Source organism: Aquarana catesbeiana, linkage group LG11 (genome assembly GCF_042186555.1).
Source record: "Aquarana catesbeiana isolate 2022-GZ linkage group LG11, ASM4218655v1, whole genome shotgun sequence".
NCBI lineage: Eukaryota > Metazoa > Chordata > Amphibia > Anura > Ranidae > Aquarana > Aquarana catesbeiana.
In genome coordinates this window covers 284,124,730-284,144,534 of record NC_133334.1, presented here as the reverse complement: position 1 = coordinate 284,144,534, position 19,805 = coordinate 284,124,730, and the positions used below count along the sequence as shown (strand labels likewise).

The following is a 19,805-nucleotide window of genomic DNA, read 5'->3' as shown; positions in this document are numbered from 1 at the left end:
CAGTAAGGATGAGGTCAGGTGATAAGTAGGGATGAGGTCACAGGTAATCAGTAGGGATGAGTTCAGGTAATCAGTAGGGATGAGGTCACAGGTGATCAGTAGAATTGAGGTCAGGTAATCAGTAGGGATGAGGTCACAGGTGATCAGTAGGATTGAGGTCAGGTAATCAGTAGGGATGAGGTCACAGGTGATCAGTAGGGATGAGGTCAGATGATCAGTAGGGATGAGGTCACAGGTGATCAGTAGGGATGAGGTCAGGTGATCAGTAGGGATGAGGTCACAGGTAATCAGTAGGGATGAGGTCAGGTAATCAGTAGGGATGAGGTCACAGGTGATCAGTAGGATTGAGGTCAGGTAATCAGTAAGGATGAGGTCAGGTGATCAGTAGGGATGAGGTCACAGGTGATCAGTAGGATTGAGGTCAGGTAATCAGTAAGGATTGAGGTCAGGTAATCAGTAGGGATGAGGTCACAGGTAATCAGTAGGGATGAGGTCAGGTAATCAGTAGGGATGAGGTCACAGGTGATCAGTAGGATTGAGGTCAGGTAATCAGTAAGGATTGAGGTCAGGTAATCAGTAGGGATGAGGTCACAGGTGATCAGTAGGATTGAGGTCAGGTAATCAGTAAGGATGAGGTCAGGTGATCAGTAGGGATGAGGTCACAGGTAATCAGTAGGGATAAGGTCAGGTAATCAGTAGGGATGAGGTCACAGGTGATCAGTAGGATTGAGGTCAGGTAATCAGTAAGGATTGAGGTCAGGTAATCAGTAGGGATGAGGTCACAGGTGATCAGTAGGATTGAGGTCAGGTAATCAGTAAGGATTGAGGTCAGGTAATCAGTAAGGATTGAGGTCAGGTAATCAGTAGGGATGAGGTCACAGGTGATCAATAGGATTGAGGTCCGGGCTCTGTGCAGGACTCTTGAGTTCCTCCACACCAAACTGGTCACACTATGTCTTTATGGCGCTGGCTTTGTACACGGGGGGGCATCACCAATCTGTTACCACAAGGTTGGACGATCACAATTGTCTCCAATGTTTTTGTATGATGGAGGATTTCCAGGATCCTTCACTGGAGACACCTGAACTCACTGATCTGGAGAGGTGTCCACATAGGTTGGGCCATATAGTGTATTTGTTTGAAGAGCCCCCCTTGGACTCTTAAGATGTGTGCTTTACATGTGTTACCAATAGTGGTTGAGTTTTTTAGTCATGAGCCTGCAAGGACAAGACTGATGTTGGATGAGAAGACCTGGCTTATCATCAGCATTCCAATTTATTCCAAAGGTGATCAGTAGTGATCAGGTCAGGGCTCTGTAGGACACTCAAGTTCCTCCTCGCCAAACTGGTCTCACCATGTCTTTATGGTGTTGCCTTCCTCTCTCCATGGCCATTAATAAGAAGTAGTCTCCTTTGTGACTATAATAGCCTGCACTCTACTGGAAAGCCTTTCCACAAGATTTGGGAGGGTGTCTGAGAGATTTGAGTGCCCATTTGTGAGGTGAGGTACTGATGTTGGATGAGAATGGCTAATATGTTGGGCACACAAAAAACCTGGCTTCAGCATTCCAATTCCTCCCAAAGGCGATCAGTAGGGTTGAAGTCAAGGATGTCTGTGGAGGCCACAGTCATGGTCCAATTCATCCCAAAGATGTTCAATAGGATGAGGTCAGGGCTCTGTGCAGGACACTCGAGTTCCTTTACAACAAACTCATCATCTTGTATGGAGTGGATTGTGCACAGGATGGGCAGTCATGCTGGAACAAAGAGGAGCTTTTCACAAATTTGAAACATCTAAGTCTCATGTCCTTCACTGAATCCATCTGAACTCAATGATTCTGAGTGGTGACCACATATAGAGTAGGTGTGAAGGTCTGGTGTCCACAACCTTCTGCCCATATAATGCACTTTGAACGTGTTTGAAGAGGCATTTTTAGTCATTTAAAACTACAAGTGATGATTTAGAAACAATTTTATATAATTGTATTCACGTCAGGGAGTGTGAGGATGGTGGGTCAGAAAGCAGAGACACTTGGTGTACCCGGGAACACATATATAATATAAAGGGATAGATAATACATTCCATACAGGTCTAGTCTGGAGGTGGTTGAGCTGTGATAGGAATGAGTTGGTAGAAGTGAGCGTTATTTTTGTTGGTCAGATTTATTCTATTCTACAGTCCTGACCGCCACCTGCATGTACTTCATGAATTCATTATGTTTGTATTGCTGCCTTCATGTGTCTTTCATTACATGCTTGAGTCCCGGAGGATCTGATGGCCCCTACAAATAAACACTCTTTATTATGTAGCTTCATGTTTGCACATTTGTCTTTCATCAGCTCCTTCCCTTAATGGGCCAAACTCATCGTCTACATATTGAAGACCTTCCATTGTGGTGACAGCCGGGGAGCCCTCCGCCCCCTTCTAATATTCTAAAGACTGAAAAATTTAATGACTTCCTAAAAAATAATGGGGACGAATCGGATGTGTTTAGGATGTATTTGTTTACCCAAAATCTATTTTTATGTCCAACACTTTGTGTTGTCAAATTCTATTAAAGCGGCAAAACCAGAATTGTCATATATTCCATCTTACCAATCATTAGATGTGGCGGCTGCATTCGTTTTCTTCTTTTAGTCTTTTTTTCCACTCTGTTTTCACCTCCTGTATTAGAGCGCCCCCACTCTGGGTGAAGGAGCACAGGGGGCATCTTTGTATTGTAAGTATGGGGGGGGGGGGGGAGTGTTAAATGGACTAGCAGATTTAGATATACCAACACATTGAAGCCACACTCCACCTCACACTAAATGTAATGAACAAGTATATCCACCTCCATGTACTGGACACATCTGATTCTAATCGGGCAGGTGGAGGATCTGCGTCCATCTCTGCCCGGCATGCATCCAGTGCTAACGCCCCCAGAGCTGGCCTTATGTCAGGGGAATGCTTGTCATTGGCCAGGAAAATCAAAACTAGCTCATCGATTCTTCCTCCGAGATTATTCGCCAAGGAAACGTTTGCGTAGTCTTTGCCCAGAGATGTGATTGGTGCAGAGGAGGTCTCGTCTGTTCAGTAGAACCTTTGAGGAATCTTACAGAATATTCTTTCCATCCTCTCTTCTGAGGTCCAACTTCCAGTGAAATGTCAGAATGTCCGCCCGTCTCCTGCCTTTCTTTGGGGTCATTTAGCCATCAGAGCACATTTTGTTCATTTTATAACATCCCCGGAGCTGGCGGAGAAATGGAAGTTCTCACTCAGACACGCCAACCGCCAATTCTCCAAAAGTTCAGAACCACCTAAATTTGTTTTCTTTTTTACAATTCAATGACCTCTGTGAGGGATCAACATTTCCTTTCCGTATTGGTGAATAGTTCATCTCCTGGAGTCCAGGGACCGTCCTTTGTTCTGAAAAGTTGTTCTTGAAGATGTTTTTGTTCCATGTTCTCATCACTGTACCATACAAATCTATCGTTGTGTGCCGATTCCATCCCATCATTTATTCAACTGCAACTCAAATTTATAACTGAAGGCAAAACGTTCTCTTTTAAGGGGGGTTATTATAACCCCTGCCAGTTTTTATTTTTTGTTATGCAATCTGTCTCCCATTGGGGAGATTTCCATTCACTTTCTGTCCCATAGCCAAACAAGAAGTGAAAGGAAATCCCTCCCAAGCGATGAAAGATTTTGCCTCCATTCCTGTTCTGGAGTATCCCAAAATTTGGGATTTTTTTTCACTTTTTGTAATAAAGGGAAGCGGGGCAAATTGAGAGGGTGACTTTCCCTAACAGAGCAATCACCTCTGTGACGGACCTCTACTACAGACAGCAGTAAAAACCAGACAGGTGGTCTATTCCTGCTCCCCGTCATCTAAACTAAAAAAAAAGTGCCTTTATACTTCAAATATTTATAGTCCAATTTAATTTTTTTATATAGAGCGGGGGAGGATTGGAACCCTAGTTGGGTTTTTACCCCCAGAAGCCCTGTTGGGTTCTGGACTTGAATAGAGTGATCTTCCCTCAACATACAGACATGGTGACGATGGTTCCACCAGAGAGGAAGTAAGGGCTTTGGATACATTGTAGTCTACAGTTGTGCCTTCAAGTTCTGGCACAGAATGATCGCTTAACCCGAAGACTTCCTTTGTGCAGAATGAATTGTATGATCGACAAAACCAGATCTTTGGCCTCCCAGATCAAAGAGGTCAGATTTGACTTTTGTAAGTTGAGCCACCAAGACATAAGAAGAGATCTGATATTTTCTGTACTTCTTGGAGGAAGGTTATGTTCTACTCGGTTCTGAATACATGGCTCTCTCTAAAAATTGGATTCAACAAATGAAATAAAAGACTTCTCAACAAATAACACAGGCAGGGAGAAATTATGGACCTGGGGCACCTAGTAACACTAGACAGTGATTGGCTGGGAAAGTCCATCCTGGCCAATCTCCCCCAGAGAAGGCTTCCAGACAGGACATCTTGGAACACCTCAATTCTCGATTCCACCATACATGGCCAGATCAGGTGTCCCATCCTGAATGTCTGCAGGTGCCGGAGAATGAATGACCACTGTGTTTGTTCCATTGTCTGTGTTTGTTTGGTACTCAACATTATTCCGTATTTCGTTGTGGACTTTTCTGGCCATTTTGGATGAATATGTGAAAGTCGTCTATACAAGGTATGCTGGGAACATAAACCAACTCATTGCTGATAGAAACGTTCCCCAACATTTCATTCCTTCACTCTCCATTAATTACATTCACATGCAGACCAAGCAAAGCACAATTCTTCAGGTTTGTTCGGAAAGTCTGGGACACAAATTAATTGTGAGACGTGACAGCATGACATTGTTCCTGCCCTTCCCCCGTAACATTAGAATGGAAAATGGAAGGCTTGCCATACAGCAGGGAAATGTCAACAAACATGGCGTGACGCTCTCCTCAATCTCCTCGCTCTCACATCACACTTAATACACCGTCAGAGGAACGGCCATGTCATCCGCTCACAGGCCTTCCTTTTATGTAAACCAATACTAATCTATGGTCTGGTTTATACAATCACACAAATATGTGGAAATGTTTCCATGCCTGGAGCCGGAATACTCCAATGTCTTCTGTTGGGTTTCATGCCAATTGACGGCAACTCAGAATACCAACGATGGGCAGTGAGACTTGCTGGAAGTGAGTGCTTGGAAAGTGGCTTCCTGGGGCTGAAACCCGGAGCTTTTCTATATATATATATATATATAATGTACTGCATCAACCCATCCCCCCACAGCTATTACCGTATGTTTCACCTGACCCTTCCTTTTTAGATTGTAAGCTCTCAGGACCAGGGCCCTCTGATCCCTCTAGTATTGAGTTTGTATGCAACTGTACTGTCTACCCCCTGTATAATAATATAAATCCTGTGTAATAATAATAATATAAATCCTGTATAATAATATAAATCCTGTGTAATATTATAGTAATAATGTATCATTGCTATCATCCAATGGTGTGGTGGTTGTAAATCCTGGAGAATTTCAATGTTGGATTGGCAGCTTCTACACACGGAAGGATTGCCGCCCTTCACCTCTGGTTGTGATCGGGAGGCGTGGATCTGGAATTGAAGCGTCACGCCGTGATAATAAACGCAGGTACAAGTTTATTTTGGTGACAATCTTATTACAAAGTCGATGCGTTTCAGGGACTGTATCTCCATCTTCATCAGAGGAATGCTGTCAGCAGAGAGAATCTTCCATTTCTGCAGGGAAAGATGAACTCAGCGTCTGAGATTCCCTCAGGATGGGAAGTTTTAGTGGATCTAGAGCCAGAATTCAGAATCTGATCTTCATTCCCACATTGTATTCCAATGATCTCCAGCCTCCTCCTATCACTCAGAAGAAGACCCCACACATCGATTTCCCAGAATTCTGTGACACAGAGTCACTATGCCCTGTGTGTGGGCAGTGCGGAGCCCGTCTCCTGAGGGGAGGAGTTTTAGGAGGCGGAGGCTTTGCAGGAATTGCTACTAGCAGGCACCCAGGGACTATGGGATATGTAGTCCTTAGAAATGAAGAAGCTGCACAGCATGCTGGGAATCCTGGAAGTAGTGGACAGAAACATCCAGCAGAACTCACAACATGAAATAAGTATTAGCTGGACATAATACTTTAACTTGATCTGAACCTCAGCCCTAAGCGTAGTGTTCTTGTGCCCAGAGGAAGGACAGTAAATGATTTCCATATTTTCACAAGCAGGAAAAGTGCCACCCCTGTGTACTGTGAACCGATTCATTCTCAATGATCCCAACAAAGGTATAAATTCCAGAAAGTCAAATTTATATATTTTTTCTAAATGTCTATTGTGGATATGAGACACATACAGAGCAAACAGATGACAATTAATGGACATTGAAATGTGACGGCGTGTTCCCTGGGACCGGTCTATTCTCGGGGTGCAGAGACTGCGCAGAGGTTCACCTTAGGACTCCACCTGAGCCTAACCTACAATTCAGCAAATGATTGGAGCTCTCTGTAAGTTGGGCTCAGGTAAAGCAATCTGTGTTTTTGGGAGCCGGTGCCCAACGCTGGATTTTCCATCTCCTGACTTTCAGCATTGGAACAGTGAAAAGGCAAAAGTTCCCTAAAGTGTGAAAAAGCTGCAAACTATTATGAACTCTTCCACCCCCATCCCCCCCAAACACTTACCCCTCCCTGTAACCGTAACACTTCACCACATCCTTATTGCCCTAATAAGCCCTAAGATATATTTACAATGTAACTGGAATAGACAGGACACCTGTTCTGCTGACGACTGTCTAAGGGGGGCATTCTCCGCATTTTGGGGAGATTTCCTCCCACATTCTGTTGCATCTCCCAGACAGCAACTGGCGGGAAATGTCCCCAATGGGACTCAGGGAAAATATACCAATAGTTTTATCCATTTCCTATCCTATCCAAACCCATTAACACCTAACCCCCCTCCAACACCTAACCCCCAACCCCCCTCCAACACCTAACCCCCAACCCCCCTCCAACACCTAACCTCCCTCCAACACCAAACCCCCCCTAACACCTAACCTTCCTCCAACACCTTACCACCCTCCAACACCTAACCCCCAACCCCCCTCCAACACCTAACCTCCCTCCGACACCTAACCTCCCTCCAACACCAAACCCCCCTCCGACATGAAACCTCCCTCCGACACGAAACCTCCCTCCAACACCTAACCCCCTCCAACACCTAACCCCCCTCCAACACCTAGCCTCCCTCCGACACGAAACCTCCCTCCAACACCTAACCCCCCTCCAACACCTAACCTCCCTCCAACACCTAACCCCCCTCCAATGCCAAACCTCCCTCCGACACCAAACCTCCCTCCGACACCTAACCTCCCTCCAACACCAAACCCCCCTCCGACACGAAACCTCCCTCCAACACCTAACCCCCCTCCAACACCAAACCTCCCTCCAATGCCAAACCTCCCTCCGACGCCAAACCTCCCTCCGACACCTAACCTCCTTCCAACACCAAACCTCCCTCCGACACGAAACCTCCCTCTGACACGAAACCTCCCTCCAACACTTAACCCCCTTCCAACACTGAACCTCCCTCCAACACCAAACCTCCCTCCAACACCTTACCACCCTCCAAACCTAACCTTCCTCCAACACCAAACCGCCCTCCAACACCTAACCCCCAACCCCCCTCCAACACCAAACCCCCCTCCAACACCAAACCCCCCTCCAACACCTAACCTTCCTCCAACACCTAACCTTCCTCCAACACCTTACAACCCTCCAACACCAAACCGCCCTCCAACACCAAACCTCCCTCCGACACCAAACCTCCCTCCGACACCAAACCTCCCTCCGACACCAAACCTCCCTCCGACACCAAACCTCCCTCCGACACCAAACCCCCCTCCGACACCAAACCTCCCTCTGACACGAAACCTCCCTCTGACACGAAACCTCCCTCCGACACGTAACCCCCCTCCAACACCTAACCCCCTTCCAACACCAAACCCCCCTCCAACACCTAACCTCCCTCCAACACCTAACCTTCCTCCAACACCTTACTACCCTCCAACACCGAATCCCCCTCCAACACCAAACCCCCCTCCAACACCAAACCCCCCTCCAACACCTGACCCCCCTCCAACACCTAACCTCCCTCCAACACCTAACCTCCCTCCAATGCCAAACCTCCCTCTGACACGAAACCTCCCTCCAACACCTAACCCTCTTCCAACACCTAACCCTCTTCCAACACCTAACCCCCCTCCAACACCGAATCCCCCTCCGACACCTTACCACCCTCCGACACCTAACCCCCTCCAACACCAAACCTCCCTCCAACGCCAAACCTCCCTCCGACACCTAACCTCTCGCCGACGCCAAACCCCCCTCCGACACGAAACCTCTCTCCAACACCTAACCCCCCCCTCCAACACCAAACCCCCCCCCCCAACACCTAACCTCCCTCCAACATCTTACCACCCTCCAACACCTAACCTTCCTCCAACACCTTACTACCCTCCAACACCAAACTGCCCTCCAACACCTAACCCCCCCCCCAACACCAAACCTCCCTCCAACGCCAAACCTCCCTCCGACACCAAACCTCCCTCCCACACCAAACCTCCCTCTGACACCTAACCTCCCTCCCACACCAAACCTCCCTCCGACACCTAACCTTCCTCCAACACCTAACCTTCCTCCAACACCTAACCCCCCTCCAACACCTAACCCCCCTCCAACACCTAACCCCCCTCCAACGCCAAACTTCCCTCCGACACCTAACCTCCCTCCCACACCTAACCTCCCTCCCACACCTAAACTCCCTCCGACACCAAACCCCCCTTCGACACGAAACCTCCCTCCAACACCTAACCCCCTTCCAACACCTAACCCCCCTCCAACACCGAATCCCCCTCCGACACCTTACCACCCTCCGACACCTAACCTCCCTCAGACACCAAACCCCCCCAGCACGAAACCTCCCTCCAACACCTAACCCCCTTCCAACACCTAACCCCCCCTCCAACACCGAATCCCCCTCCAACACCGAATCTCCCTCCGACACCTTACCACCCTCCGACACCAAACCCTCCTCCGACACCAACCCCCCCCCCCAACAGGAAACCTCCCTCCAACACCTAACCCCCTTCCAACACCTAACCCCCCCTCCAACACCGAATCCCCCCTCCAACACCGAATCCCCCTCCGACACCTTACCACCCTCTGACACCAAACCCTCCTCCGACACCTAACCCCCCTCCGACACCTAACCCCCCTCCGACACCTAACCTCCCTCCGACACCAAACCCCCCCAACACGAAACCTCCCTCCAACACCTAACCCCCTTCCAACACCTAAGCCCCCCTCCAACACCGAATCCCCCTCCAACACCGAATCTCCCTCCGACACCTTACCACCCTCCGACACCAAACCCTCCTCCGACACCAACCCCCCCCCCCAACAGGAAACCTCCCTCCAACACCTAACCCCCTTCCAACACCTAACCCCCCCTCCAACACCGAATCCCCCTCCGACACCTTACCACCCTCTGACACCTAACCCCCCTCCGACACCTAACCTCCCTCCGACACCAAACCCCCCCAACACCAAACCTCCCTCCAACACCTAACCCCCTTCCAACACCTGACCCCCCTCCAAAACCTTACGACCCTCTGACACCAAACCCCCCTCCAAAACCTTATGACCCTCTGACACCAAACCCCCCTTCGGCACCAAACCTCTCTCCAACACCAAACCTCCCTCTGACACCTAACCTCCCTCTGACACCTAACCTCCCTCCAACACCAATCCTCCCCTCTCCAACACCTAACCCCCCCCCCCTCCAACACCAAACCTCCTTCCAACACCTAACCCCCCTCCAACACCTAACCTCTCTCCAACACTAAACCTCCCAGCGAACCCTTAAATTAGAACTCCAGGAATTTTTTAGGTATGGACAGATGAGGGATGGTTTGTTTATTGCTGTCTGCATCTTAACTTGAGAAGATATTACCATGTCATAGTGACAGTAGATTTTGCTGTCCAATAGCAATGGTCATCCAGACGCAAGGTTTTTCCTCTGGGGGGTGTGTAACTTCTTTATGGAGTGGGAAGGAGTTTCAACCGCTGTGTTTTTTTTTAATGGGTTTTTTTTTCGTTGATTTGCTCAAAACGTACAAAATGTAACATTTGGATTAGATGAGATCACTTATATCAATGCGGTAATCTCTTCTGCTTATCTTCATGAATCTTATGGTGGATATACAGTGGGGGGAAAAAAGATTTGATCCCCTGCAAATTGTGTAAGTTTTGCCCCCTTACATAGAAATGAAGGGTCTATAATTTTTATCATAGGTGTATTTTATATGATAGAGACAGAATATCAACCAACAGCTTTGGGGCCGTTTCTCTGTTAAAGGTTCAGGCCGACTTTGCCACATTGAGGGGCCAATGGACGGGGCCATGTATTGTAAGATCTTGGAGGAGAACCTTCTTCCCTCATCCAGAACATTGAAGATGGGTCATGGATGGGTCTTCCAGCATGACAAAGACCCAAAACATATCACCAAGGCAACAAAGGAGGGGCTCAAGAAGAAGCACATTCAGGTCATGGAGTCTCCAGACCTTAATCCTATAGAAAATGTATGGAGGAGCTGAAACTTCGAGTGACCAAGAAACCTTCAGGATTTAGAGAAGATCTGTAAAGAAGACAAAATCCCTCCTGAGATGTGTGGAAACTGATCACCACCTACAAGAAACGTCTGACCTCTGTGATCACCAACAAGGGTTTTTCCACCAAATACTAAGGGGAGCAAATACTTATTTTACTCACTGAACTCCATTTATAACATTCCTATCATGTGTGTTTTTTCTGGATTTTTGGTTGATATTCTGTCTCTATCATATAAAATACACCTATGATAAAAATTATAGACCCTTCATTTCTATGTAAGGGGGCAAAACTTACACAATCTGCAGGGGAGACGATCGTTATTCCCCCCCCCACTGTATACATGTATGGATAAATCTTGTGAATATCTGTGTATGTGTGACCCCGGCTTCTTCTTGCAGATTGTTTGGCCTGAATGACATTGTTAATCACTCCAACTGCACGGGGAGCGTTGATGACCTCATTCTCAACCAAAGCCATGATTGGCCAGTTTATGTGAACCCGGGAATTCTGCTGCTGCTCTACTACTCGGTCATCTTCCTGTTGAAGCTGAAGACCCCCAGCAGTGTGCGGGTGAGTGATCTACATCCATATGATCAGCTGAGGCTCCATTTAATAACACTACACTGGGGAGGAGTCCCCTAGAAAGTAGCCAATGTTAGCCGACCATTTCTAGTGCAGTTAAAGCTGAACGCCATCAAACCTCTAAATACAAATAAATGAGCTTCTTTATCCGTCAAACAATTTACTGTTCTGTCCGTTCAGTAAGGACATTTTTCCCTACATTCCTCATTGGCTGCCCTTGCCTGTATCTCATCTGCTTGCTCTGTCTGCTGACTCTTCCCTGTATATTGACCTGGACTGACCACTTCCTGTCTACTGACCACACCTCTGCCTGAGATGATTGCTTGTCTTTTTACTGACCACGTCTCTGCTTGCTGCCTGGACTGACCACTTCCTGTCTACTGACCACACCTCTGCCTGAGATGATTGCTTGTCTTTTTACTGATCACGTCTCTGCTTGCTGCCTGCACTGACCACTTCCTGTCTACTGACCACACCTCTGCCTGAGATGATTGCTTGTCTTTTTACTGACCACGTCTCTGCTTGCTGCCTGGACTGACCACTTCCTGTCTACTGACCACACCTCTGCCTGAGATGATTGCTTGTCTTTTTACTGACCACGTCTCTGCTTGCTGCCTGGACTGACCACTTCCTGTCTACTGACCACACCTCTGCCTGAGATGATTGCTTGTCTTTTTACTGACCACGTCTCTGCTTGCTGCCTGCACTGACCACTTCCTGTCTACTGACCACACCTCTGCCTGAGATGATTGCTTGTCTTTTTACTGACCACGTCTCTGCTTGCTGCCTGGACTGACCACTTCCTGTCTACTGACCACACCTCTGCCTGAGATGATTGCTTGTCTTTTTACTGACCACGTCTCTGCTTGCTGCCTGGACTGACCACTTCCTGTCTACTGACCACACCTCTGCCTGAGATGATTGCTTGTCTTTTTACTGACCACGTCTCTGCTTGCTGCCTGGACTGACCACTTCCTGTCTACTGACCACACCTCTGCCTGAGATGATTGCTTGTCTTTTTACTGACCACGTCTCTGCTTGCTGCCTGGACTGACCACTTCCTGTCTACTGACCACACCTCTGCCTGAGATGATTGCTTGTCTTTTTACTGACCACGTCTCTGCTTGCTGCCTGGACTGACCACTTCCTGTCTACTGACCACACCTTTGCCTGAGATGATTGCTTGTCTTTTTACTGACCACGTCTCTGCTTGCTGCCTGGACTGACCACTTCCTGTCTACTGACCACACCTCTGCCTGAGATGATTGCTTGTCTTTTTACTGACCATGTCTCTGCTTGCTGCCTGGACTGACCACTTCCTGTCTACTGACCACACCTCTGCCTGAGATGATTGCTTGTCTTTTTACTGATCACGTCTCTGCTTGCTGCCTGGACTGACCACTTCCTGTCTACTGACCACACCTCTGCCTGAGATGATTGCTTGTCTTTTTACTGACCACGTCTCTGCTTGCTGCTTGGACTGACCACTTCCTGTCTACTGACCACACCTCTGCCTGAGATGATTGCTTGTCTTTTTACTGACCACGTCTCTGCTTGCTGCTTGGACTGACCACTTCCTGTCTACTGACCACACCTCTGCCTGAGATGATTGCTTGTCTTTTTACTGACCACGTCTCTGTTTGCTGCTTGGACTGACCACTTCCTGTCTACTGACCACACCTCTGCCAGGGATGATTGCTTGTCTTTTTACTGACCACGTCCCTGCTTGCTGCCTGGACTGACCTCAGAGTGACTCTGATCACTTTCCTGCTGGGGCACCAGACTTTTCTACAGGAGCAAACATTCCACCAGAAGGACAGCCAGCCGTCACCCGTGGTCTATCTATTTATATTGTATATATACACATATACACATTGTATACACATATACACATATATATACACATTGCCCTCAGTGTAGTGTCACCTTCCAGGCCTCATCACCTGTCAACCAAACATTTTCATGAACTTTTTCATGTCGATAGCCGACAATTATCATTTTATAGCATTAGGCTCGAAGTGGAAGTTCAGCCAAAACCTGCAGAACAGGAAAGTATAGCGATTTTTTTTTTTCTTTCGGGGTCAGATAGATCAGGCATAGAATGTGGCTGGGGTTAGATTTAGCATAGATTTTAGCTGAACTTGCACTAATTTCCGGGTAAATTCAAAAATTCCATCTTCATTTCATTGGATCTTTTTCTGCAGTTACTTTGTGTTTTTTTTTTTTTTTTTTTTATCCAGAGCTTGTTATAAAATGTGATATTCAATCTTTCCTATGTGGTGACAGTTTGGGATTGGTGCTCCTGTAAAGAGTCATTCTGATTGGAATTGGTATTTTAGAGCTGTAGAGATGCCAGAATACAATTTTCCAAACTTCTTATCCTCATTGGTGACATTTTCCCATCAGAAATGTCTGCCTCCACCCCCTCCTACATGTTACTATTCAATCTGTACGGTGCAGAATAAAGGAGAACTCCACTGGGAGGGTTAGTCTACCTTGAAATGGCTGGTGGGCAGATCTTGGTACTCAGAGCGGCAGATTCTCCACTGGGGTCCCAATAAAAGTGGGTGACTCCCTCCACTCTTATCTGTACACAATGGAAACATCAGTCAGAGGTGACAGAAGAGCCCTCATTTATCTTCTCAATCTTAATTCTTGGTCTCATGTCATCTGTTTCTCAGAAGAAGGAAGGTGTCCAGGCCAAAGCGGATGACACTCCTCCCAGAGATGACCTGGAACTGGCCGAGGTGGAGTCCTGGTCAAAGGAACGGTCCAGCATGGGCGAGGAGACCAAGGTGAGTGCTGGTTTTTGCTCGGGACATCAATACTTTCGATTTAAAGTAGAACTTCAGGCAAAACTTTACTTTTTATTTCAGGTAGAATAAGGGAGGTTTATAACCCCCATTGGGGAGATTTTTTTTCACTTACTGTCTCATTGCCAACACTGTGATATAGAAATGATAAAGCAATGATACTGATTATCATATAAAATATAACATAGGTCTGAGTTCATCAATAATTCACTTTTGTGTTATGAACTGTCCAAGACTCTATGAGGGCTCTAAAGCAGGAAAGTTGGGATGTTTTATGACCACCTGCTGAGATATGTGGAAGGTGATCCTGTATTTGGTTGTCTATAGTATAACATCCCGTACTCAGCAATCTATTCCAATTAGTTCTGCTGACAAAGTCATCTGATGTCTACTGTTGGCCAATCCTGTCTGTGCTTTCTTCACGGTATAATTACCTCGGTTGGAGAACACGTTTTGGGCCGTGTCCCCCGGAGAAGGTCCCTACTTGTGAATCTTTCTGTTCACCATAAGAAAAGTAGTCTTGACTAAATTCCACAACACATAAAAGTGAGGGGAAGTCCCTCCAACGTGAGGAATCCCGGGTTGTCACTAGAACTAGTGTCCCCATGGGAACATTTCCCCTCTGTTCCTATTCTGGGGACAATCCACATTTTTGGGGATTTTCTTTCACTTTCGATGAGACTGGTAAACAGGACAAATCGAGAGCGGGAATCGGGGGCCACAGACGTCAATAAAAACCAGACAGAGGGTCTCATCCATCTCCACTCCATCCAACACTAAAAGAAAGTTTTGCCTTTAGTTATGCTTCAGGAGATGTTTCCATTGCTGATGTCCTCTCCTCCCTCTTTATTCTGCAGCCCATGTTGTCCAGCGGCAGTGAAGCAGCCGGGGAAGATCCTCAGGATTGTACAGTTCATGTCATCCAGCCGGCTTCCACCACCCACCTCGGTACGAGGCTTTTCTTACATTCATAGGGGGCCGTGTGCAGAGTCTATCATTTCCTAGACATGTGAATGATCAGATACCTTTCCATTAATAGGATTATAATTGAGGCAAATACGCCAATGTTTTATACCTCTGTTTTTATTTCTGTCTGTAATCCCATTGGGGAAGTTTTCCCTTATTTCCTGTCCATGTGATTCCCATTTATGTAATGGGGGGTGAAGTTGTCATCAGGACAGAAGGAGACTACAGCAGCTGACCGGCCATTGGCTGCCCACCTCTAGGTCATAGGTCATGTCCCCGAGGGGTCCCAGGATGTGACATCACACAGGAGGTCCAGGACTGGGTCTAACTGGCTCAGCAGGTCTGTTGTGTTCCAAAAGGAGGATCTGAAATTGGAGTTCAAAGAGATTATAAACCACAAATGGGAACCTTGTTTGCTCGTCTTTTATCTGTCCCACGCTGAGCCTATTCTCTACATTTGGCATCCAGATTCCGGAGTACACCTGTGTCTATGAATATCTGTATGGCCACCTCAGTGTGCATTCCTCCGGGGGGGGGGGGGGGGGGGGGGATGCTGACAAATGTCTTACTGTAAAATGATGAAAAGAGAAATGGGAAAAATATTCCGCTTCCTTCCTGAAGGCGATCGGTTCCTTATATGAAGAGAAATGTGTGAGCTGACCCCCTGAAAATCCTGACAAAGAACACGCATGCAGATCCACAACGTCTCCTTACATTTCTCGGATTACGGTCAGCCAGGCGGCTGGTATTTTCTGAAGGAGAGTTCTATGATGGGAACCTCCCAGGAATCTGTGGATCACAATGCATCAGGAAGCAGAACCGGCATACGTATTGCACATTTCAGGTTTCTTCTATGTACTTCTATATATAAATAATTATAAACTACATTGGATAATGTGTAAGCCATGGACCTGCATTGATGAGATTGTGATCATACGTAAAGTATATATAGCTACATTCTCCATAGGCAGACATCTCCAGACACTGCAGGGATCTGACTCTTCTGGGTGTGTCCAATACCTTCTCCCCCCACCCATGCACTTTGGTCCTCCCGCTGACTCCTGCAGTAACATTTTCCATAAATTAGGAGTTGAATACTCCCAGTGGCCAGAGGTAAGCAATGGGCCGAGTTTTAGGACATGGGCTTCCAGAAAGGTAAGTATTCACCTTCTGCCTTTTTCTAGGCTGCGCTTCCTTCAATCTGCTCCGTATACTGAGAGGGTCACATTTTATTGTTACTGATAGACTGGTAGAGAGGGGTATGAAGGTAGAAGCTGTTCCTATACAGGACAAAGTGTCAGGTTCACGTTCTCTTCCCACCAAAGGCCCCATCATTGCTCCCTCGCTGCTCTGTTCCGGCGTTAGCAGTGAATGCATAAAAATGCGTCGGATAATCTTAGCTATGATTAAGCACCAAGAATGGTGTGAAATGCGTTAGCTGTATTACCTGCTGTATCTTTTTTCCTCGCTTGCTGTATGGACTGTCGTCTTTTGGATTCAGATAAAGTTGATTTTATTGGAGTGCGGCCATCCAGACTTCCTGCTTGGGGCGGGGACCCCTCCCTGTGCGGTGGAGGCGGGACATAAGGGTGACTACTTTTGCTACTTTGCTAACTTCAGCTTCTTCAATGGAGCTTTGACTATAAAACCTGGAAGCTGATTGGTTACTCTGCAGAGCTGCACCAGATTTTAGTAAATCCCCCCCCGTGACTACATCTGATAGGATGAAAACACTTCATCTTCATGACTTCCCCCCATCGGCTCCACTCATTTCTAGACATATGAGCGGTCTATGGCCGGCTGTACATTGTGGAAGGTTATGAAGTATGAAGATGTAACATGGCGGGGAAATGCACGATGACGTCAGTGACGCTCACAGGACCTGAAAAGTGAAACTGAAAAATGGCAAATTCAGAAGTAAAACGAATTGTGGAAAGTCCCTTTTTATGGCCCATTTACCAAAATAATTCCGTATGATCTCTGAAGTGACTTCTGATTCATTTATTATACAATGTCACAGTACCTTGAAAAAGTATTCATACCCCTTGACATTTTCCACATTTTGTCATACGTAAATGTATTTTATTGGGATTTTATGTGATAGGTGAACACAGTGACCTGCTTGCAGTTGATTGGACTTTTAAAAGCGCAAAGTGTAAGTTTGGATAGAATACACACAACCAATGTTCCCCCATGGGACTTTAAATGAGACATAATATAAAAGTCATAAAATAATTTATTGTATAAGGAATGGATACATAAATGTATAAAGTACACACAGAACATTTTTATTCATATCAAGCCAATGGGTTACGCGTTTCTTGAATACTTTCACTTCTTTTGGGCATGGAGGTGTCATGAGTCAGGCACTTGGTCACATGTTCTTTTTTTTTTAATATAAGTTTGGATAGAGATGGAGGACGCCCGAGATAATCTTTAGTAATGATATTCGTGTTCCTGGTAGAGTTGCACAATTAATTGTTAAAAAATCGTGATCTCGATTGTCCCCCCTCACGATCTCTATGCAGAATTTCCCGATTCATTCATGTAAACAGTGCAGAGAGTTCTCTGCTCACTCAAGGGCAGCCTGCCAAATGTATCACAAGATTGTCTGGAATGGTAGATAACTAGAAACAATGTAACTTTTCCTTCTTAGATCAAAGGAATGAATTTCTGTCTGTAAATGAGGGAAGTTAAACCACTTCAAGACTAAACCTTTTTCTGACACTTGTTTCTTTTAAAGTTAAAATCAGTATTTTTTGTTAGAAAATTACTTGGAACCCCCAAACATTATATATAGAAACCCTAGAGAATAAAATGGCGGTTGTTGCAATATTTTATGTCACATGGTATTTGCGAAGCCGTCTTTCAAACAAATTTTTTGGGGAAAAAATACACTTCAATGAATTAAAAAAAAAAAGCACAATTTTTTTGTATAATGTGAAAGATGTTACACCGCGAAAATCGTGATCTTTATTATAAGTAAAAAAATTGTGATTCTGATTTTATCCAGAAGGGGGCGGTTCTTGTTCCTGGTATTTATTCTGCATTAGTTGGCTCAACCAATAAACTCTGCAGAGAATCTCATTAATAATGTTTTCTTTCAACAGATGAAAAACCCAAAACATCAAAAGAGCAATCGCCGCTCCACCTGCTGGCCAACGTCATCCTCAACCAGAGCTACATCTGTGCGCTCATCGCCATGATGGTAAGTCCTATCTGTGCGCTCCTCGCCACAATGGTAAGTCCTATCTGTGCGCTCCTCGCCACAATGGTAAGTCCTACCTGTGCGCTCATCGCCATGATGGTAAGTCCTACCTGTGCGCTCATCGCAATGATGGTAAGTCCTATCTGTGCGCTCCTCGCCATGGTGGTAAGTCCTATCTGTGCGCTCCTCACCACGATGGTAAGTCCTATCTATGCGCTCCTCGCCACAATGGTAAGTCCTATCTGTGCACTCATCGCCATGATGGTAAGTCCTATCTGTGCGCTCCTCGCCACAATGGTAAGTCCTACCTATGCGCTCATCGCCATGATGGTAAGTCCTACCTGTGCGCTCATCGCCATGATGGTAAGTCCTATCTGTGCGCTCATCGCCATGATGGTAAGTCCTATCTGTGCGCTCCTCACCACGATGGTAAGTCCTATCTGTGCGCTCATCGCCATGATGGTAAGTCCTATCTGTGCGCTCATCGCCATGGTGGTAAGTCCTATCTGTGCGCTCATTGCCATTTGAGAGCAGCGAGAGCCAATGGCACCACTGCTGTGTCTCAGCCAATCAGGAGGGAGAGTCCCGGATGGCCGAGGCACTTGTAAACATCGCTGGATAGCAATAAAAACCTGACAGAGGTTCTAATCCATCCCCTCTGTATCCCAAACCTAAAAAGAAGAACGTTCCGGCTGAACTTCCACTTTAATCCTTTTATTATGCCAAAAGAAATGAAGGAAGGAAATCGTCTAATTAGATTTTCCTTATAAATCTGCGGGGGAAGGGCTACATGACGACAATGTCTCCTCCACAGCATTGCACTTCACGGTATTTGCCGGATAATGATGCCAAATTTCCAGACTAAGTCCAAAGAGAGCTGGAAGAGCTGGAAGAGCTCTCAGGTTATGTCATGGAAATTCTAATGTCATTGTTGGGAAGGAACGGCCGTTTACCTCCACAGTGATGTGTTTGGCAGCTTCCATGCAGAGCTGATCTTTGTGGACACCAGAAAACTATGAACCGTGAGGAGACGAGTGCTAGGCTCTATGGACTCCGAGGAGAAGAGTGCTGTGCTCTATGGACTCCGAGGAGAAGAGTGCTGTGCTCTATGGACTCCGAGGAGAAGAGTGCTGTGCTCTATGGACTCCGAGGAGAAGAGTGCTGTGCTCTATGGACTCCGAGGAGAAGAGTGCTGTGCTCTATGGACTCCCGAGGAGAAGAGTGCTGTGCTCTGTGGACTCCGAGGAGAAGAGTGCTGTGCTCTATGGACTCCCGAGGAGAAGAGTGCTGTGCTCTATGGACTCCGAGGAGAAGAGTGCTGTGCTCTATGGACTCCGAGGAGAAGAGTGCTGTGCTCTATGGACTCCGAGGAGAAGAGTGCTGGGCTCTATGGACTCCGAGGAGAAGAGTGCTGGGCTCTATGGACACCGAGAAGAAGAGCGCTGTGCTCTATGGACTCCGAGGAGAAGAGTGCTGGGCTCTATGGACACCGAGAAGAAGAGCGCTGTGCTCTATGGACTCCGAGAACACTCCCTAACAGCAGGCAGAAGTAATCAATAACA

At 46.7% G+C, this 19,805-nt stretch overlaps 1 protein-coding gene across 1 annotated transcript in view; it reads left to right on the top strand.

The window, feature by feature from the left end:
• Window positions 1-19,805, top strand: part of LOC141112882 (piezo-type mechanosensitive ion channel component 1-like) — a gene marked incomplete at its 3' end in the record, with an annotated part of 127,466 nt that overhangs the window by 25,678 nt on the left and 81,983 nt on the right. Inside the window, 4 exon segments of the mRNA XM_073605984.1 lie at window positions 11,073-11,244; window positions 13,938-14,051; window positions 14,927-15,017; window positions 18,146-18,243. Of these exon segments, the coding sequence (XP_073462085.1) occupies window positions 11,073-11,244; window positions 13,938-14,051; window positions 14,927-15,017; window positions 18,146-18,243 (475 nt within the window).